This window comes from Anopheles coluzzii, chromosome 2, assembly GCF_943734685.1.
Source record: "Anopheles coluzzii chromosome 2, AcolN3, whole genome shotgun sequence".
Lineage (NCBI taxonomy): Eukaryota > Metazoa > Arthropoda > Insecta > Diptera > Culicidae > Anopheles > Anopheles coluzzii.
Window position 1 is genome coordinate 112,006,853 of NC_064670.1, and position 18,415 is coordinate 112,025,267.

Below are 18,415 nucleotides of genomic sequence, written 5' to 3' on the forward strand. Positions count from 1 at the left end.
CAGTGGAATTAGTCATATGCATGCCGTAGTTATGTCATGATAAGTGGTGCGCTAAATCTATTAGTTGATTCTTGGCGAGCTATTTAAAGTATGCCAGGGATGCCTTGTATTCGATGGAGTTAGATACTTCCTACATTCTTCCTTACAAAGATACTTCCGTCCTTCTAGAACTTCTTACCGTTCTGGGGTAAGAGGTGGAACATATTATCACCATCATTATCGTAAAATGATGTCGGATTCCTAACCATACGATTGAAGTTGTCTACCGTACTGCCAGGTCTTAGAACTGATGCCAGGTCTTAGCATTGACACTGCTTCTACAGCTTAATTCTACTTCTGAATACAGTCCTGGAACTGAATCTATATCCATAGCGATCCAGGAACTTATACATAGCTTTAACATATCCTGTAACGTATACAAACACACACCCCCCTAATGTAAAATGACTCTGACCCCTGTTCAGACTTGAAATTGATTCGCATAACTCATAACGGTTCTGTAATTAATCCTTATCTCATACTAATTCTCAACTCTGCGTTGATGTTACTGGTAAATCATTAAAAAAACTTTAAATTGACAGCTGTTTCATAAAATTCGTAAAATGTATCGTTTAATTAATGGTTACAAATTCCAAGTTTGAGCAATACATGTTGCTACGAATGTGTTAATTAATCTATCTTTTTCTTCGCTCTTCCAGGAATCGGGTGTATCGACTTAATTTGAAAAATATCAGCATGACATCATGCGAGGTAAGTCCTACCACCGCACAATAAAAACCGCGTGCTCAGCTAACTATTTCCTTAATTCATTTATGATCAATTGAAACATGAAAATCGGGCAACATTTGTATTTTTTTCTTTATTTAATCTACCACAGCACACAGCACAGCATTATCGAGTCGCAATTTTCAACTGGAATTTTGCTATGAATAGTGTTCATGAGTGCCGCTAGCAGAAAGAGAGATAGACAGAGTGGGAGGAAGCAATTCACCAAATGTTTATTTTTTTTGTTTGCTTTCACATTTTACCTGTTTTGCTGCTGCTGCTTCCTTCGATAAGGCACCAACCGGCAGCCAACCAGCCCTGGTGCAGTGTTGTGAAGTTTTCCATCTGCAAACCACATCAAACGAACTAGTTTTTGTAGTCCGCCCCATCACACTCACTCCTCGCTTGTCCCCGTTCAAAACAGTAGTCGGCCAGTGGCAAAACAGCAACTAAAGCTAGTGGGAAGCTATTTCTGCGGTCATTTTTGGGGTGTTTGTGTGTGTGTGTGTGTCTGCTTTGAAATGAAACAAAAACAAACTCATCCTTACCCGTTCCCCGCGGAGTACGCTACACACACACTCACACACACTCCCGGCCAGCCACACACATGAGCACATGAGCTGCTGCCAGGTGAACTGTGGTCCTAACTGGTGATGAAAACTAACGTACGAATTCAAATCAATTGATCTTTCCTCTCTCCCTTGTTGAAACCACTTTGCCAGCGTTTCACCGGCACCCGGAAAAGTGGACGGGGAAAGCCGGAAAGCTATGCATCGACAAACTGTGGCGCTGGATGCAAGCAAATGTGGCGTGGATGCAACAAAAAAAAGAGACGAAGGAACGGCAACAAAAAAACAAGCAGAAAAGCAACCCGTTTAGATGGAGTCATTTCCGAACCATTTTTGGGGAGCGAAGGGAAATTGTTTTGACCCCACGTCCCTATCGCCACTCCCCGGCACATTCAGCGTTCGATTATCGTTCGGATTGGATAGTGTGCAAGAGGCTGGGTGAGGAAAAATGGACGGTAAAGAGATGCACACCGCGCTTGCTGTGCACCGGAGTGAGGCGCAGCGAAAATAAAACACACATACACACATACACACATACGTCTCAACCCTGCGGTACTATCACCACCAAGCACTCCCAAAAAACAGGACGTCCGGTATCCGGATGCGGAATTGATGTGTTTTCACTCGCTCTCTTTTATCCTCGTTTTTTTTTGGCCGGCTTTTTCCTCTTCTGCCTTCGCTACTCATTGTTTGCATTGGTGTGCATTCGGTGCATTGGCTCACCGTTGGAGAGCATCTTGTGAACAGCATGTTTATTTCCCAACCACCCAACCTTCGTTCGCGGCACCCGGACCCGGGGATAAAACGGGGAGCTTTTTGACGATAAAATATATTGTTTCTCGATCAAAGCGATACCGCAATCCTGTTTGGTGGAGCACATCATCGCAATGAAAAGGATATACTTTGCGCGACAGGAAGCTGTCCTCCGGTGGGATTCTTTTCATATATTTAAGCTAGTGTTTCTTTTTTTTTCTATCGGTTCGGTTTGAATGGTTTTGAGTGAAGGAAGCAAATATTCATCAACGACAAGTGGCATTTTACGAAAAATAAAATTGACCTGCTGTTGATAAACTGCTTCATATATAGATGTAGATTTAGATGCTTTTTCTCGTAGGTATATTTAATATAGTTTTCGCTAGTGAAAAGGAATCATTTTATTTGAACAAACTACTTACTCAATGCGAGTTTTGTTCCTGATGTACAATTTATTTTTTGTTTGCTTTCAACAACACTCAAACGGACCTAAGGTAGTTATTCGGAAGTTATTCGGACAAGGTGGTCCTTTCCGTTTTAAGTTCGCAGGCTGAAATTTCAGCCTGTCAGCTGTTTGCATAGTATAGCAGTTTTCGAGCAGCTATCTTAGTGTGTATAATATACAGGTGGGCTTATCCCAAGGTGTATGAATTTAGAAGGCTGATTTTTACCACTTCTGCTTCTTAATGAAGATTTTAAGAGTGTTTTGTGTATTTGTCAAGCCTCCAGAAAGCTTGTTTAAACAAAAATTTTCACCCATCCTGCCAAAAATTGATATTCAAATTTGGTTATAAAAAACATGCTATGAGACCACCTATGTATGTAGTCCACACCTTGATTCTACATTCCATCACCAGATCTCTTTAATGCACCTTGGGATAAATGTAAACATCACCTTGCTTTGCCACTTTTCGAGCAGGTACTCGAATCTAATCTAAGCTTTGAGGCTAGAATAATCTAGACTGAAAATTGCAGGCTAGTTTTGTGTGTGGTTTTGTATGGAGTGTTTACATGATTTCAGCCTACAACTGTCAAAATCCATACAAAAAACTGACTAGAATCGTGAAGGGCCCCAAGATTAGAATACTCAATGCAAAATAGAAACCCTTTTTTTATTGATAATAATTCTTAAAGGAAATTATATAGAATAATTGAAGTATAATTGCATTTTCATATCGTAAATAGCAATTTAAATCCAAAAAAATCCATATTCATCGAAAATAATATTTCAAAAGATAATTTAAAATCGTTATGGTGTATTAACAAAATCGTTAATCTTGCAAAATAATTTGATGATAATAACAATAATCTACATTTGTAGCTTCCTTATCCTTCCTTCTTAAAGGATCTTGGAATGGTTTATAAACTGTTAAATAAAGTTCTCAAGATTCCTTATTGTAAGAATGAATCTTAATTATCTCATAACCATATTTTATTAGATAGATATTTTGTGGAATAATCATCAAAAGTGTATTGTTTTTTTAAATAAATAAGGATTAAAAGTAACAAATACAATAATACCAAAAGGTATGAGCATCTAACGACACGTGATAGGTTATCAACCTTGTGGCATTATTCAAACAACACTTGCTGTGCTGGTTCATTGTGCAGCGGTTTGTGTTTACACCCGTTTTGGAAGTGATTTTCTAACCATCCATGCAAAAAAAAAACCTACACGATACAATAAACGCTACAGTACGTAAAAACAACGAATGGATGCAAACAAAAAAAAAGCATCCATTACCTTCCTGCAACACCGGCACTGCCCGCAACCGGACCAAGTCGCTCCGTTCTTCAACGACAGCACTTTTATTTTGTAGCTCGTTTTTTTGCCTAGTTTCTCCTAGCCTTAACTAAAATGCATATCCCTTGTGGAGGATTCACGGATTTGCACCCGTGCTCACATGTGGTTTGGGGCCAGAGGTTTCCCCACGTTTACCCACATACGTGGTTACCTCTCTCTTTCTCTGTCTCTCGCTGTCTTTCTCTCCAGCAAACTAAATTAATTACTACCGGAGTTAAAATGCAGCTGATGCTGGTTTTTTCAAAAGCGTGTTTTTTTTTTTACATCTCCCACTTTTGTTACACTCTCTATGGACGGTCTAAGGTTTTGGGAGTTTTTCACTGCTGCATTTCTTTCTGCAGGCACTCTTCCACCCTGGCATCGCACGGTGCTACTATCGCAGTGTGTGTATCTTTCCGGTCGAGCTTTCTTCGACCCACCGCGCTGACACCAGTGTTTCGTTCATCGTTGGGCAGATTTTCGTTGAGGTTGCAGTTTGCTTGCTGCACTGCACACAGCTACTGCAACGTCCTTGGCTGTTAAGGGTAGTGTTGTGTAGAATGGGAGAAATAAAAAAAGCCATCGCAAGCCAGCTATATGACTTGTTAAATAAGGAGCGTTTGCTTTTTGTTCTGTTTTACGTGACCTTTAATGGAGGAGTGTGTATGCAGAATGTAACGTGCGATGTTGAAGGTTTAAAACGTAAAAATTGTTTGTTAATTATTTTTGCAACTTCCAGCAAACTGCAACAAAGCAGTAGAAGCACATTTGGTGGTGAAATGTTAGCAATTTATCGCAATCGATAAAATCTAGTTTGAAAATCATGCTAACATTGGATTTTTTTAGGTTTAATTTAAAGCTGAGCTTCTCAGTTCATTCTTATCTTCAAGTAGAGAATAAAAATTCAAGTGTCTGTTGTTATTAATTGCATCATTCTTTCTTTCAACCAGCAATCAAAGAACGACAGTGACCTTTCTTATTAAATTACGCCAGCATATCCCTCTTCGTTTGCCCTTCCCTTTCTTTCTCTCTCATTTTATTTCCTTCAGTTGCTCCTAGTCTATTGCTATCTCTCTCTCTCTCTCTCTCTCTCTTTCATTGCAAACACTGTTCGGTGACTTTTTGCGACTCCGAAACCTGCTCCCACAGAACGCTAATCCCAAACGCTGTCACAATCCCGAATGTCCAACAAATGTCACGACACGAAGTTTGTCCCCCGAGGCGTTCCCTTCGCGTGGCAGTCGGTCATTCCCTTTGCCGACCACTATTTCCCACAAACCCTCGAAAACACTCAATTCAACCTGCGGGAAGGAAAATCAAAAAAAAAAAGAACCTCCACATGGTATGACCAGCGCGTAAACCAAAGGCATGCCATCGCTGGAATATTCGTGAGCCACCTGCGGCAATAACGACCCCGCGTATCCGGGGAGCACAGGATGTGCATGTGTGTGTGTGTTTCTATGAGAATGGGACGTTTGGTGTCCATGGTTTTTGGAAAGGAAAATAAAAATTTGTGTGGTAACACAACAGGCGGAAGGACAAAAAAAAGCAAAACAACAGTAAGCTGTAATGAAGAAGCTTTCCCTGAAAGGGAGAGACAAGAGGGAAATCACACACACACACACACACGCACACACACACACACATTGGCTGGAAAGCCGGCCCGGGCAGGAATATGTCTTCAGGATATTCGGAACATTTTAAGAATGCCGCTCACAAATTCCGCCTCACGTTTCGAGCGTGGCCAGCCGAAGGGTGCAGTGGGCGCCGGGGAGGACGTTAGCTTAATGTCTCCGGGCCGTATCATCGAGCTGGGCGAGTGGCTTACCTTTTTTTTTGCTGGTTAGCTCCTCGCCAGAGCGATACGGAACGATACGGATATCGCTGCAGCCAGGATAATCGTGTCACCTTTTGACGTTTCGTGCGGTGAATCTCTCCACGCTCCACGTTCTTCATGGTTATGTGTGTTTGTGTGAGTGTTTTTTTCCGGCATTCCCTTTTCGTTTCTCTGTGCTAAAGCAAGGCATCACCACCATTAGGCGGCTGCCATCAAATGTGGCCATTTGCCTGGAAGAGAGATCATCTGTGCAATCGTTATCGATTACTCGGTACGTTGACGCAATGACTTTTCGATGTGAGTGGTGCGTGTGTAAAGGGGCCCGGTTTTTTTTTTCACCGCTGGCAAGCAGTTGTTGCACTGCGTCCCGAGCGTCATTTGATGGAGCATTTAATGTTACTGCTAATCGATCGGGTATTGGCACTTCAGCGTATCGGTTCCGATCTTATCTTGGTCTACGTGGACGTCATTTCTGGAAACGTTTAGTCGTGGATTCAACGTGCCTGTGCCTTTCAATCTAGGTCAAAGGTTTGCAAACAGGCTTTACTTCTTCGAGCTCAAAGATTTTACCTTCGGATATACAGTTAAAGTACCTTCAATTTGCATTTCATCCTTTCATTTCATGTGCTAAAATTGTACATGGTCTCCTACCAAGATTTTCTCATAAAATCCATAACTAAAAGCATTTAAAAACATTGATGATTGTTAACATGTAATAATATAATTTTTGGTTTACACTTAAATCTTTTTGTGAAAAATTAACTCGGCCTTTTAATCAGCTCGAGCAGGCCCGTCTATCATTTGGCTATTTTGTAGAATATGACGTTTTTCTTACAGCTTTTTTTCATAATATGAATGTTAATTCGGTTCAAAACTGACATTAAAAAAATATGTATAGGTATGAAATCCATGCATTCTATTTCCTGAAATCTTTGGAGAATTTCTTTATTTCAATCATAATATCAACTTATTTACATTCTAAAAATACGAAGAATACTTTTCTTTACTGCATCTATTGCCTAGCCGAACCAATGCAGGCCACAAGATAACAATTCTCGTCATATGTTCCATGACCCGGCCGACGAGGACGAAAATGTGCGTCATCTTGATAGCTTAATAAAAAGGAAATGAAGTGTGCAATGGCAACAACGGAAAAAACCCTAGCTGCAACACCTACACTGACCGGAAATCGAACTGTCACCAATGCTGATAAGGTCTAATAAAAAAGAAGAAGATCACAGTTAGCCACAAAAAGCATACAATCCACACGAAACGATGCCTACTTGAGCCGGTTTGCTCACGACGACATGACACGCCTGAGGTCAAACGCAGGCCGGCAGTGGCCATTTTTGCGTTATCCCGACTAGGGTCAATCCGGAGCTAGTCCAGCGCTAGCCCCACGATGACTCGACACACACACACACGGCACAAGATGGTGCTGCGTGCGGTGGTGTCTTCGTTTAGCTTCGTTAGCCTTTTTGAACGAAACCAAATCAGCTATTTCGATGAAGGAAAGATGGGACGAAAGGAAGCACACACAACAACAACAAAACACTCCCACAATTTCCCAAGCCCGACCCAAGGCGTCAGCATCCTATAACCGTTTTTGCGCTGCTCTTTGCGTCCTTTGCCGCTTCATGCACGCTGGATTAGTTAAACGAGGGGACATTGCCGACGACGACGACGACAGCACAGATAAGCCATAAATGATATGTGAACGATTAACATTTATGAGCTCCGAAGGTCCGCGGTCCGATACTTTCACACTATTCCCATTTTTGCCATCCTGCTTGCAATCCATCCAGCACGTGGCCGGACCACCATTGACCGCTCCGGGGAGAAAGACACCCGGTCCGAGGGGGTGTTGGTTCAGGGGTAAACAAACTGTCATCCCGCTATCCCTCCATATTTTCTGATCGTACCCGATACCGGTGTGAACCGGTGGGGGGACTGTGACATTCGATTTCCGGTCAAATGATTTGTAGCAGAGTGAGTGAGTATTACGGGTACTTCGAGGTGCGGGGGGCACGCGTGCAGGACGAAAAACAAACTGTCAAGCCTTTTTATTTAATATTTTTTCTCCCGCCTACGTTAGCGAGCATCGCACCAGCAAAATGGTTTCATTTTTTCCCCCATTTACTTCACGGAACAAACCGGGGATCTCGAGCTTAAATATCCCAATCTAGGGAGCTGTAGGGATGTGGCGTGCTTTTATGCTTTTTTCGTGACGGATTTGTCCCGCTTAATGCGTGTGAATACCGAACAAAAAAACACACACACACGCACACACCCTGATGACCAAACGGTTAATGGTGCCACCGCTTACCGGTTGTGCGTGCTCCCGACCAGCAAATGATGGATTATCGGCCCGGCGCGCATTTGTCGCCTGGGCGATCCAGGGCCGATCGTTCCAATCGGTCGTGCGCGGTGATTAGTGTGCGAATTTATTGCACCCCTGTGTGCCATTTTTCATCATTTAATAGTAAATAAATTTTGAGGAATTTCTCGCTTTGGGCGGACGGGTGAGATCAACCGGTGGGATGCTTATTCGGGTGGAAAATTTGGCCACTGTTTATCACCACCGCGATAGCAAAAGCCACTAATGACGGCAGCCGGAAAAGTCCGATACAAAAGCGATTTCCGGTTTACAAATCATATTTTACGACACTAATTTCGATCCTGAGTTGCCTGGGACGGAAGCGTTTTTTAGCCGCACATACGGCTCAAAAGGGAAGTTTTTGCTTTGTTCTGTTTTGTTGTTTATTGCAAATCCGGCGAAGCGTACCATCGCAACCGAAGTGGCAAACCGATTTGTATTGAGCTGGAATTTTCTGCTTTAATGGGCACAAAAACACATATACATACATGCACAACGTTTTGCACGCTGTTAATACATTTATTCATCCAACCGCAAAGGGCCGCTCTGATTAGAATCGAACGAGATTCACCATATTGCTTGGAGGTACACTTTGGCGCCCAAGCAGGCCCAGTCATCCAAGGGGTGGTGATGGAGTGATGAAAATTCTAATCAAAACTCCCCGCTACTCATGCACACACACACTAACCAGCCCAATATCAATTAAAAACTGACCAATTTACAAAATGCACTTCCACCCTGTTCCACCGACAACGGAAACACCCGCCCGCCGGCACTACCGAAAGGCCGGCGCCAACACCCTTTCTGCCGGCACGTCATAAATAACGCAAGTAATGAAATAAAATTTTATGAAAATATAAATTGCCTCACTCACGCGTAACATTGCCCTGCGTTGGCGGGAATCCGTTCGCCCTTGGCATGCTGACTAAGCCCCGGTGAGGGGTTGCGGTGGAGCTGTGAAACAAGACAAGCCACAAAACGCGCTCACACACACTCAGGCAGCACAGAAAAAAAAAACACGGACAATCGGCTCTTCAAATTCACCCCACCAAACCCCACTCCCCAGCTCAAGTTGGGATGAGGGAGGATTTAATTTAATTTTGAGAAATTAAATATTTTCCCCATTTTCCGCTCGGCTGGTGGAAACTATTTCAATAGCGAACCGGGGGCATACCGTGGGGTGTTTTGCTATTTTGCAATCGCACGCATGCCGATTTGCACTTCGGAGGTGGCCACGGTATAAACATTTGCACCGACCTCCCCCACTGCACTTGCCACAATTACCGCTGGTAATTCTTTTGTACCGATGCCGTGTGATTCACATTTGCACGCGTTTGCGTGATAATTTTCGCGCGCCACAAACCTCCTCCCCCACTCGTACCTGGGTGAGGGTGGCAGGCGATTGGAATCCGTGCGACAAAAACGTTGGAGGCGCACGCAGCCACTAATGCGTGCAGCTGCCTGCCGTAGGCCTTCCATGCATAGTTTCGCACCGTTGCAATTCCAATAGATGGAGGTTGCGTTGCGTGTGTTGCGTGGTTTTCCGCGAAGCCACATTTTTACACATCCTAACTGGTTAACCCGTGCTCTGCAGATCCGTGGTTAATGTGCGCTCCCTTTGCGGGATGGCTGAGAGCTGTGGGTGGGTGTGGAAAAAAGCAAAACAAAAAAAAAGGAATACGCCGACACATTATGTCGATGAAATAAATTAAATTTATTTCACAAATGCCAGCTCGTAAATGAAATATATCGCTCGATTAGAACAATTGCATCAGAAATATTTCATTTTCCGCTTGGAGTTCGGGAAATGAGCGCTTTTATGGGTTTCAATCGTTATAACCGGGTTCATTCAGCCAGAAAGAAATAAAGAGCGAATAACAAGAAGGATTATCCTAACTTCTTGATGACATTGTTTGAAAAGTTAAAAAAAGTGTGTAAACTATGTTTTCATTTAGGTATTTCCAAAATGAATTTAAGCCCAAGCTCTTAAACTTCACATTGAATGTTGTTTAATATTAGTGTAAATGCATGGAAATGTCAAATTAAATTTATATATTTCGGTTATATTGTTCAAACGGTTTTTCTAACACCGAGCTAACAATGTGCAACAGAGGTCACCAGAAACAATCACTCTATTCTCACTTTATTCTAATATCTAAACCATTAAGCCTGCTTTTAACAAGTTTGATGGATAAACGACGCATTGTTCGAACAGTGTCACGCACTTATCACTTATATCAATCTTCATTTATCACAATACATACGGCAAAACAATCGTCTCCGAAAATATCTGCATCCACACTCAAACTGAGCGGACAATCACAGCGCAGCCCCCAGCCAGCTGCCCTGTTCAACACAATAATGGACCGAAATTGCTCGCCCGCGATGATCAAATTTTGCGGTTTTGCGTGTTTTGAAAAGCACCCGACAGCGGTCCTACCCTTCGCTGAGTGAAAAACCCGGGCGGACATCATTGATTGACGGTCGGGCTAATAGGAATCGGCGGTTAGGCTTGTTTCGACGTCTGTCACAAAGCTGGTTTGCTTGGTGGAGGTTTGGGGGCGAATCAAACCATCAATCCCGACGCCCACGGTGCAGCGGACTAGGGTTAAGCGCCGCCACAAAAGAAAGCCATTCGCCACAAGGTTCTTGGGAGATTGGTTACCAAGGAAATAGACGGGTGCGGACTTTCAAGTAGTCAATCTCTGGCAGAATGCATCCCTCCGAAACCGCCGAGAGTAATGTATGCGGCAATAATAATCGAAAAAGCGGCGAGAGTGGGTTGGTAGGATTTGGGGTATGTAAATTGGCATTTTACAAACAGGGCCATCATCGCCAGCACTGTTGAGCTGTGGTTTTTGGCAAGAATAATCTCCCCCTCCCCCCTCCCCTTGTGTCTGATACAGCCTGTGTCTGTGCAAAGACAATGTTTGTTTTTCCTCCTCGCCTGTGAACGAGAAATTCACTTTTTAACAAAACAAATTACTTTTCCGTGCAGCGGGAACAGCGGGCGAACAGGAAGGAATTAAAATTCCATCAGTGAATGCTTCCTACTTATACAACCGCTTGGCGGCAGTACGGTAGCGCCAAAGGAAGGTAGTGCAAGATTGCAACACGTTTCGGGTGCTTCTGCCAAACGGAAGCTGCTGGACAAAATAAAAGGAAAATTAAATAAACCATCTTATTGCAATAGCTTTCACCGATACTCGCATACACCGATTCACCCGATCTGGAAAGGTGTGCGGAAATACACACCGACATTCAAGCACAGGTAGATAAAGTAGTGTGCAATGCAATTAAAAGCCAAATTGGATTAATTTCCTTTCGACCAAAACCAGCACGAAAGGAGCCCAATTTACCTTCGCCAACGAGGGCAAGAGCACTGCTTTCCCTGTGCTGCAGTTTTTGGGTAGCTGTATTGTTATCGGATTTCGGACTCTTATTTGCGAGCCATTATGGAGAACCAATTTTAAGCGAGGGGATGAGATTTTGCCGAAACCGACACAGCTTCTCTTTTATTCATGTCAGACAGAAGCTCCAAATTCTCGGAACCTCAACTATGGAAAGCAACCAAATCTAGCCACATTCCTTTCGATGAGCACATTTCAATGCAAACCACATCAATACGCGTATGATTATTAGATCTGTACGCTTGCATACGCCCCTTCTTGTGCGCGTTGGTTGCTTAAGAGTGTTCCTCCTTTTGTTTTTGCCTTTGCTTAATTGTTGTTTCATAATGCGGAAAGCATATCATGAAAGTGGTTGAGGTCTCGCTTGATCTGAATGATATGAAGAGAAAAAACCTTTCCCCTCAAATGTGGGCTTAATTAAATCAAATCAAATAAAGCCATCTTGAGTGCCGGTTGTCAATGGAGATGGTGAAGTAAATGGATAAACCTTCTTGAGAAGGTTTACGCGTGGAACACGAATTGTTGACGATGGTGCACTTTGGTGCGCTGTTGTCCGGAAAACGAATTTAATGTGTATGAGTTTGGAAAAATATAATTAAATTAATAAAGGTGTAAGATTGAATAGATAATGATAAGTAAAAAAAAGTAGATTATTTCAATTTTAAATTTAATAGAATAAAATGTCTTCAAGAAATGTATATTAACTTGTTGAAATAATAAATAATATTAACGAAGTATATCTAAATATAAAATATAGCTCTCAATTCAGCTGTCAGACCTGTGCAGTAACGTAAAAGCCTCCCCAACCATTGATAAATGCTCCATCAATCAGTATCCAATTTCATTACCAGCAAATTATTTCCCTTTTTGTTTTATTAACCTTCATTTCATTGCCGCCGCTCATGCTTTTTCTCGGAAACAAAAAAAAAAGCTACCCCAAACTGCCACCAATGAACCTCCGGGTGGCAGTGGCCGGAAAGTAGAAAAATGTGTAATGAAATTAAATCTATCTTCAGTCGTTTTCAAGTTGAAATCATTAATCACTTATCCAATAAATGCTCCACCAATCGGCAGCGGATGCTCATCGGGATGGAACAAAAATTGTCTCCAATAGAAAAGCCTCTCCGAGGGCGCGCGCGCGCACCCGGTTCACCGGAAGCGACGATGTTGGAAGAAAGCAGGACAGAAATGACAAAACAGCTCACGGGGCTCAGCTCGTTGAATGATTCCTTCACCCTCTCCCCTTTCTGTTGCACGGCACACATTTTCTAGTAATTTAATCTTTGACGATCCGTTGCGTTGCTCGAGTCGCCTCGTTGAGCGAAAATCCCCCCCCACCCGGATAAGGGAGGCGAATGAAGAATCGCATCCATTTGCCATCGTTTTGCACTTTCGGATGTACGGAATCGATTGGAATGGTGTTTTTTTGGGTTGGGTGTTTTTTTTTTGTTTTTTTGCTCGAATTTATCAAAAAAGAAGCAAAGCATAAAAAAAACTGCGGGTTTCATTAGTTCTATAATCCATTGCCGGATGTTTTGGGACCAACCCACTTTGTCGCATCGGATTCGCTGTACGCCTTCGCTCGCCAATGTTGATGGGACATTTTCGCTCATTCGTTCTCTTCCTCCTATTTTTTTTTTTGTTCGTCATCACTGTAGCGGAAAATATCAGCAAAACTGATCAATTTTTAATTCTTTTCGCCCGGTTATTCCTCTTCGCCACACACAACTTGGACCTGGGCCCTGAACGGCGCGACTAGCTGGGTGGCTGGCTGCAAACGGATGGTTTCGGCTTTACGATTTTCCCACTCGCATGCTGGGCCGTTGGCTCGAGAAACTATAATTCTCTTTAATCCAATAAAATCGTTATGAAATCTTATCAACCTTTTCCACCGAAGCTCCGACACCGGTGCTGAGAAAATCGTTCAATGAATGTGTTTTCTTTGCTTTGCTTGTGCCTTTTATTGCTTCGGTGGGAAGTCTAGCAGTAGGGCAGCAGTAAGAGGGATGGGCAACGGAAAAGTCAGGTGAGGATTATATATTGGGTCGAGCTTTTCTTTCCTCCCACTGCAAACAGCTTGTGTCAAATGACCGATTTGGACTCAGGCCAAAGACGTCAACATCGGGAAAGGTGTGTGAAAATTAACCGTGAAGGAGTCATTCTCGGCTCCCACGGGTTTCAAAGCGGAGTTTTCATTGGTGGTCTCTTTCAATCTTAAAATAGCTGATGTGAGCAAACGGTCACATTTGTTGGGGGTTTACCTTCAGGGTCATTTTGCTCCCCAACTCCTCAGCCACTCAAGTTTGTTCGAGAGACCTAGTTGTTTTATTCTATTTCTTGTTGTGGCATGTCGCATGACACAATTTAATCATGACTCACTTTTTTTTGTAAAGTAAACAAAATAGATCGGGATCACTTTACTCATGCCGTCAAAACAAACACAAACAATAATTTTCTTATACATATTTTACATCGATCGCTCATCAAACCACCCAACTCGCCTACCTTAACGACCCTAAAAGTGGGGCATAAGTTTCCATTCCCCGTGTATGCAAAGATCGATAGCAAATTGGAGCTTGCGTCTCCGCACGCTTTAATGGAAAATCAATCAACCCACTCACAGCCACGACCCTGACCCGAGATGTGTGTGCGTTTCTACTTTGTCGTCGCACGCACGTTCCTTCCGGGCAACCAACTACTCCTGCCTGAACCTATCGACAACAGAAACAAACAGCTCATTTGCTGAACTAAACTTCAAAGCACACAAACCACAAGAATGCAACTTGCCACGTGTGCTTTTACCACACGGGTTGCTGATTGTCATAAAACAAACCAAAACGAAAAAAAGCTCACAAGCTAACAATTTCATCAAATGAAAGGAACGAGAGTGAGCCACGTTGAAACTTTCTTCCAATCAAAAATGTATGACTATGCGAAGAGACTCCTTCTTTTCTTCTAAACACGCTTCTTGTTAATATTTGTCTAGGTGTTGCTTATTCGTCTGATATTCGTGCACAGAAGCAAACCGCGTATCATCGCGATGACAATGTGAAATAAAAACCGGGAAAAAATTTAACAACTTCAAAGCACAACAACACGTGAGCGTCTGCGTTATATGTTCATCTTGTTACGCCTTCCCTCCGCTCGCACCGTTTAGAACAAATCAATAAAGAATGGCACACGAAGGCGCAAAGGATGTTTGTGCCAAACAATCTTCCACTCTCCCTCGAAACGCATAATATCGAAGCAACAGAAGACACTCATACACACACACAAACTCCGAAACCAATGCCACCCAATGAAGCAATAGAGATCTCAATTTAATTATTTCAATTTCCCAACAATAAGCCGCACACGATGGGAGATGTTTGGCAATGCCAAGCTTTTGCAACCCTGTACCACCTAGGCAAACAGACCGCGCTCCCTGCCGTCGGCGCTCTGGCCTCTCTTAAAACAAAGACTTAATTTTCCATTTGCTACGATGATCCTCACTCCGTTCCCAGTGCTCCTCCAAGCCGTTGCGCTGGTCATGGGTTTGGTGTACTTGCAGCACCGGCAACATAACGTTCGATGAAGCGCTTTGCCAGCCACGGCTTTAAACGAGAGCAAAAATCAAAGCAACAATTTCCGCTGCGCGAAAGCTCTTACCCTTCCCCTTTTGCACCCAGATGCACAGATTCCTAGCGACAGGCGGGGAAAGGTCAAGCAAAGGAAGGTGACGCAAAGCAGGGCGTTCTAATTGTGTCATTAGAAACTGGAATTATTATACCTTGTGTTCCCTTTTTACTATATTTTTTTTTTCGACACTCCTACACAGAGCCAAAAGCTCATTGGGTTTTGTTTAATCATTTTATGAAATTAGCTTCTAAACATTGGATGCCTATTTGCTGGCGGGTTTGTTTTTTTATTTTTCTTTTTTGTAACAGTGACCAAAAAACCTTTATTCCCCGGAGCAGGATCAATTGAAGCTTATGAAACGTCGCTCGGATTGGGTACTTGGTCCCGGTTTCGTCCCGCTCTGAGTTCCCGCTCCCCATAACGCAACCCATTATCACAATGCGATTTTAGTTAGTTACTGGGATTCTTTCTTCTCGGTCGAAATCAGATTCTGTGGCACTTTTGTGTCAGAATTCATAATCGGATTGTGTGCCAAACTGTTGGGCGGCACAATGGGAGTGGGCTTTTGTGGATTGTGCCGGGGAAAGGAGAGGTATGAAATTAGCTTTGTTCACAAATTGAAATCGGTTGTGCGTTGGTTTTCGATGGACCGGACTGCACTGAGTATATGGGGGAGTTTTGGTTTCCGGGGCTTAGGCATTAGTCTGTTAGAATCGTAATTATTGGACACTGTTATAATTTTCCTTCTTTATTACACTCAATCGGTTGTATTGTTATGTTTAAAGAAAATAGTTCCATTCCGATCTCTTTGTTTGGAATACTAGAGCTTTACAATGTGCAGAAAAAGCCTGGAGCTTCTGGTCTATATTTTGATCACAATGATCTATACCACTAATGATTGAAAGTATACCTTGAAACAGTCCTACACGATGCGGAAAGTCGGATCGAAAATCCCATTTGATACGCTTCAAATAAAGCTTTTAGATGCGTTGCATTACCAGCAGTTCTTGAAATGTTTATTTATAGGATTCGCATGTATAATACCAATTTAGGTAATTTGCAGATTCAAATGAATAGCTATCTTTCTACAACAAAATGCAGCAATTTGATTCAAAACTAGAGTCTTTTTAAACAGAAATACAGACATCAGAAGGCATTAATTCTTCGAAACAAATAGAAAGTTTAAGCTTCAAACAAATAAACTTGTAGAAGGTTGCGAAACCAAATTTTGAAAATTTATTAATAAATGTCATTAAAAATCCTTTGTGTGTAAAAGGACCATCGCCAATGTAGCAGTAAACTTTTTTTAAATGATTTATTCAATCTGAAAGGTTACTTTAAACCACTTGACTTCATTATTTCTATTAAAAACAAATCATCATAATACTAGCTATATGGCATTATATGTGACATTCTACAGATGTATTTCATTTTCATTGTTTTTTTTTCATTTACAGAAAGATTCCATGCTGCTTGATCCAACTGGAGCGGACATCCGGAACTGTGTGTCCCGTGGCAAGAGTGAGGTAAGTTTTCTTTTCCTTCTGAAATATGTATCCTGGGAAAACGCCAACGTTTGAACAAATCCAGACAATGAAAGACAACATGCGTTTCGACAAAGCAACATTTTGCTGCACCGACTAATTGCATCACGTTCCAAAAGGGCTGCATAATTTCCTACCATCCACGTGGGTGTAAGGTTTAGGAACCGGTCACCGTCACGGCGGTCTCTTCCACCATCTGTTAAATGTACGATCAGTGCAGCACGTTTCATCGTTACGATCGCACCTACAGCTGGGACATAGCGACGACATACTGTGTCATCGCGGAATAGTTCATTGCACTTTCGCGATAGGTCGCGCTGTCGCACTTTCCCATTGGAGCTATGTCATTGAACTGGAGCCTACAAAAAAATGCATCCTCTCGAAAACATTCCCTCTGGTTTTGAGGTTTCTGTTTATGACAATATGAGTTGCGTGGGCATTGAGGCTTGAGGCCTCGTATGGGCACTGCTGCTGCTGCTGCTGCTAGCACCGTATCGGCAACTGATGACGAATAGCAGCCGGCCACCACCGATTGATGATGATGATGATGGCGCTAACCGGTGCCCGTGTATCACCGAAGGGGTTTTTAATGCGTTTTGCATTTCATATCGCGTAAAACGTTCGACGGCTCGATGGATACGCCATTTGGATGGGAGATACTTGCGAAGCGAGTGTGCTTCGTTTGATGCCCCAAGACCCAGCCCGTTGGGTTTGGAAAGCGTTTGGGTTGTAAATGACATTCGGTGTGGTACAGTGCTTGAGGTATCCAACAATTGTAGCACGCAGCAGCAAGCCCTTTTTGATGGGTCTTTCTTTGTCACGTAATGTTTTATGGTATGAGACAGAAAGTGCTTTTGAGTCAGCCGAATGGCCGCTATACGAAATTATGATTCTAGAGGATTTTTAAGAAACAAGAGAATAATAATCGAGTAAATTGGCTAAAAAAACAATTTGAAAACTACTTGATAACCTAATCTTTATCCGAAGCAATCAGTATGAAGGCTCTTTCGTTACTCAGCTTCAAATAAAAGCACACAAAAATAGAATCATAACAACACTGCTAGCATTTAGACCACTTCCATCAGCGCCATTCGTCCATGGTGCAAATGGCTGCTCGTACCGCCGCTCACACGAAGGCACTCGGGCGGGCCACCTTTACGTGTGCATTAAAGGTAGCCAAAAATGTTAATACCATCTGCGTGTGCACACGTGCGCAAACGGAGAGGGTCCGTTCTGGCGTCCGTGTTATCCCACCCCAGCTCAACCGCCCTAGCAGATGTCCGGCTACATCCTTAAAATCCGATTGCTCCTAAAATACGCTCACAGTCCCGATGACGTATGCAGATCGTTACAACGCGTCCTTCGCTACAAACAATTCTCCCTCCTGCCCAGTATGCCCAGCACCAGTGGCGATTTCGCTCGGGCAAAGTGTGTAGCACTTTGCACGGTCTCGGATCCACCAGCGCGAGCCCTCGGACGTGCACGAGTACGAGTGGGCTTGGCAATGGGCCAGCAGCATCCCAAGCGTTACTGCCACTTCGTATCTTCCCCATTTGCTCACTTGCTCACGGTAAGCAATTCGAGCTTCGAAATTATTCACGTTTTATTTTAAATGCATCACGTACAATGTTGCAACTGTTTCATGCTTGATAGCTCTCTGCCCGGTACCAGCCAGAGAGTGTGGGTCTTAAGGTTCGTTCGATGATGGCAAGGATCGCAAGTAAGAACTTTCGGGAAAGCGGTTTGGGTAGCGGGTCAC

At 43.1% G+C, this 18,415-nt stretch overlaps 1 protein-coding gene across 1 annotated transcript in view; it reads left to right on the plus strand.

Annotated features, from left to right (window-relative positions):
- Positions 1-18,415, plus strand: part of LOC120949015 (semaphorin-2A-like) — an 89,262-nt gene that overhangs the window by 57,482 nt on the left and 13,365 nt on the right. Inside the window, exons 3-4 of the mRNA XM_049605424.1 lie at positions 699-750; positions 16,570-16,638. Of these exons, the coding sequence (XP_049461381.1) occupies positions 699-750; positions 16,570-16,638 (121 nt within the window). The remainder of the gene's footprint in view (positions 1-698; positions 751-16,569; positions 16,639-18,415) is intronic.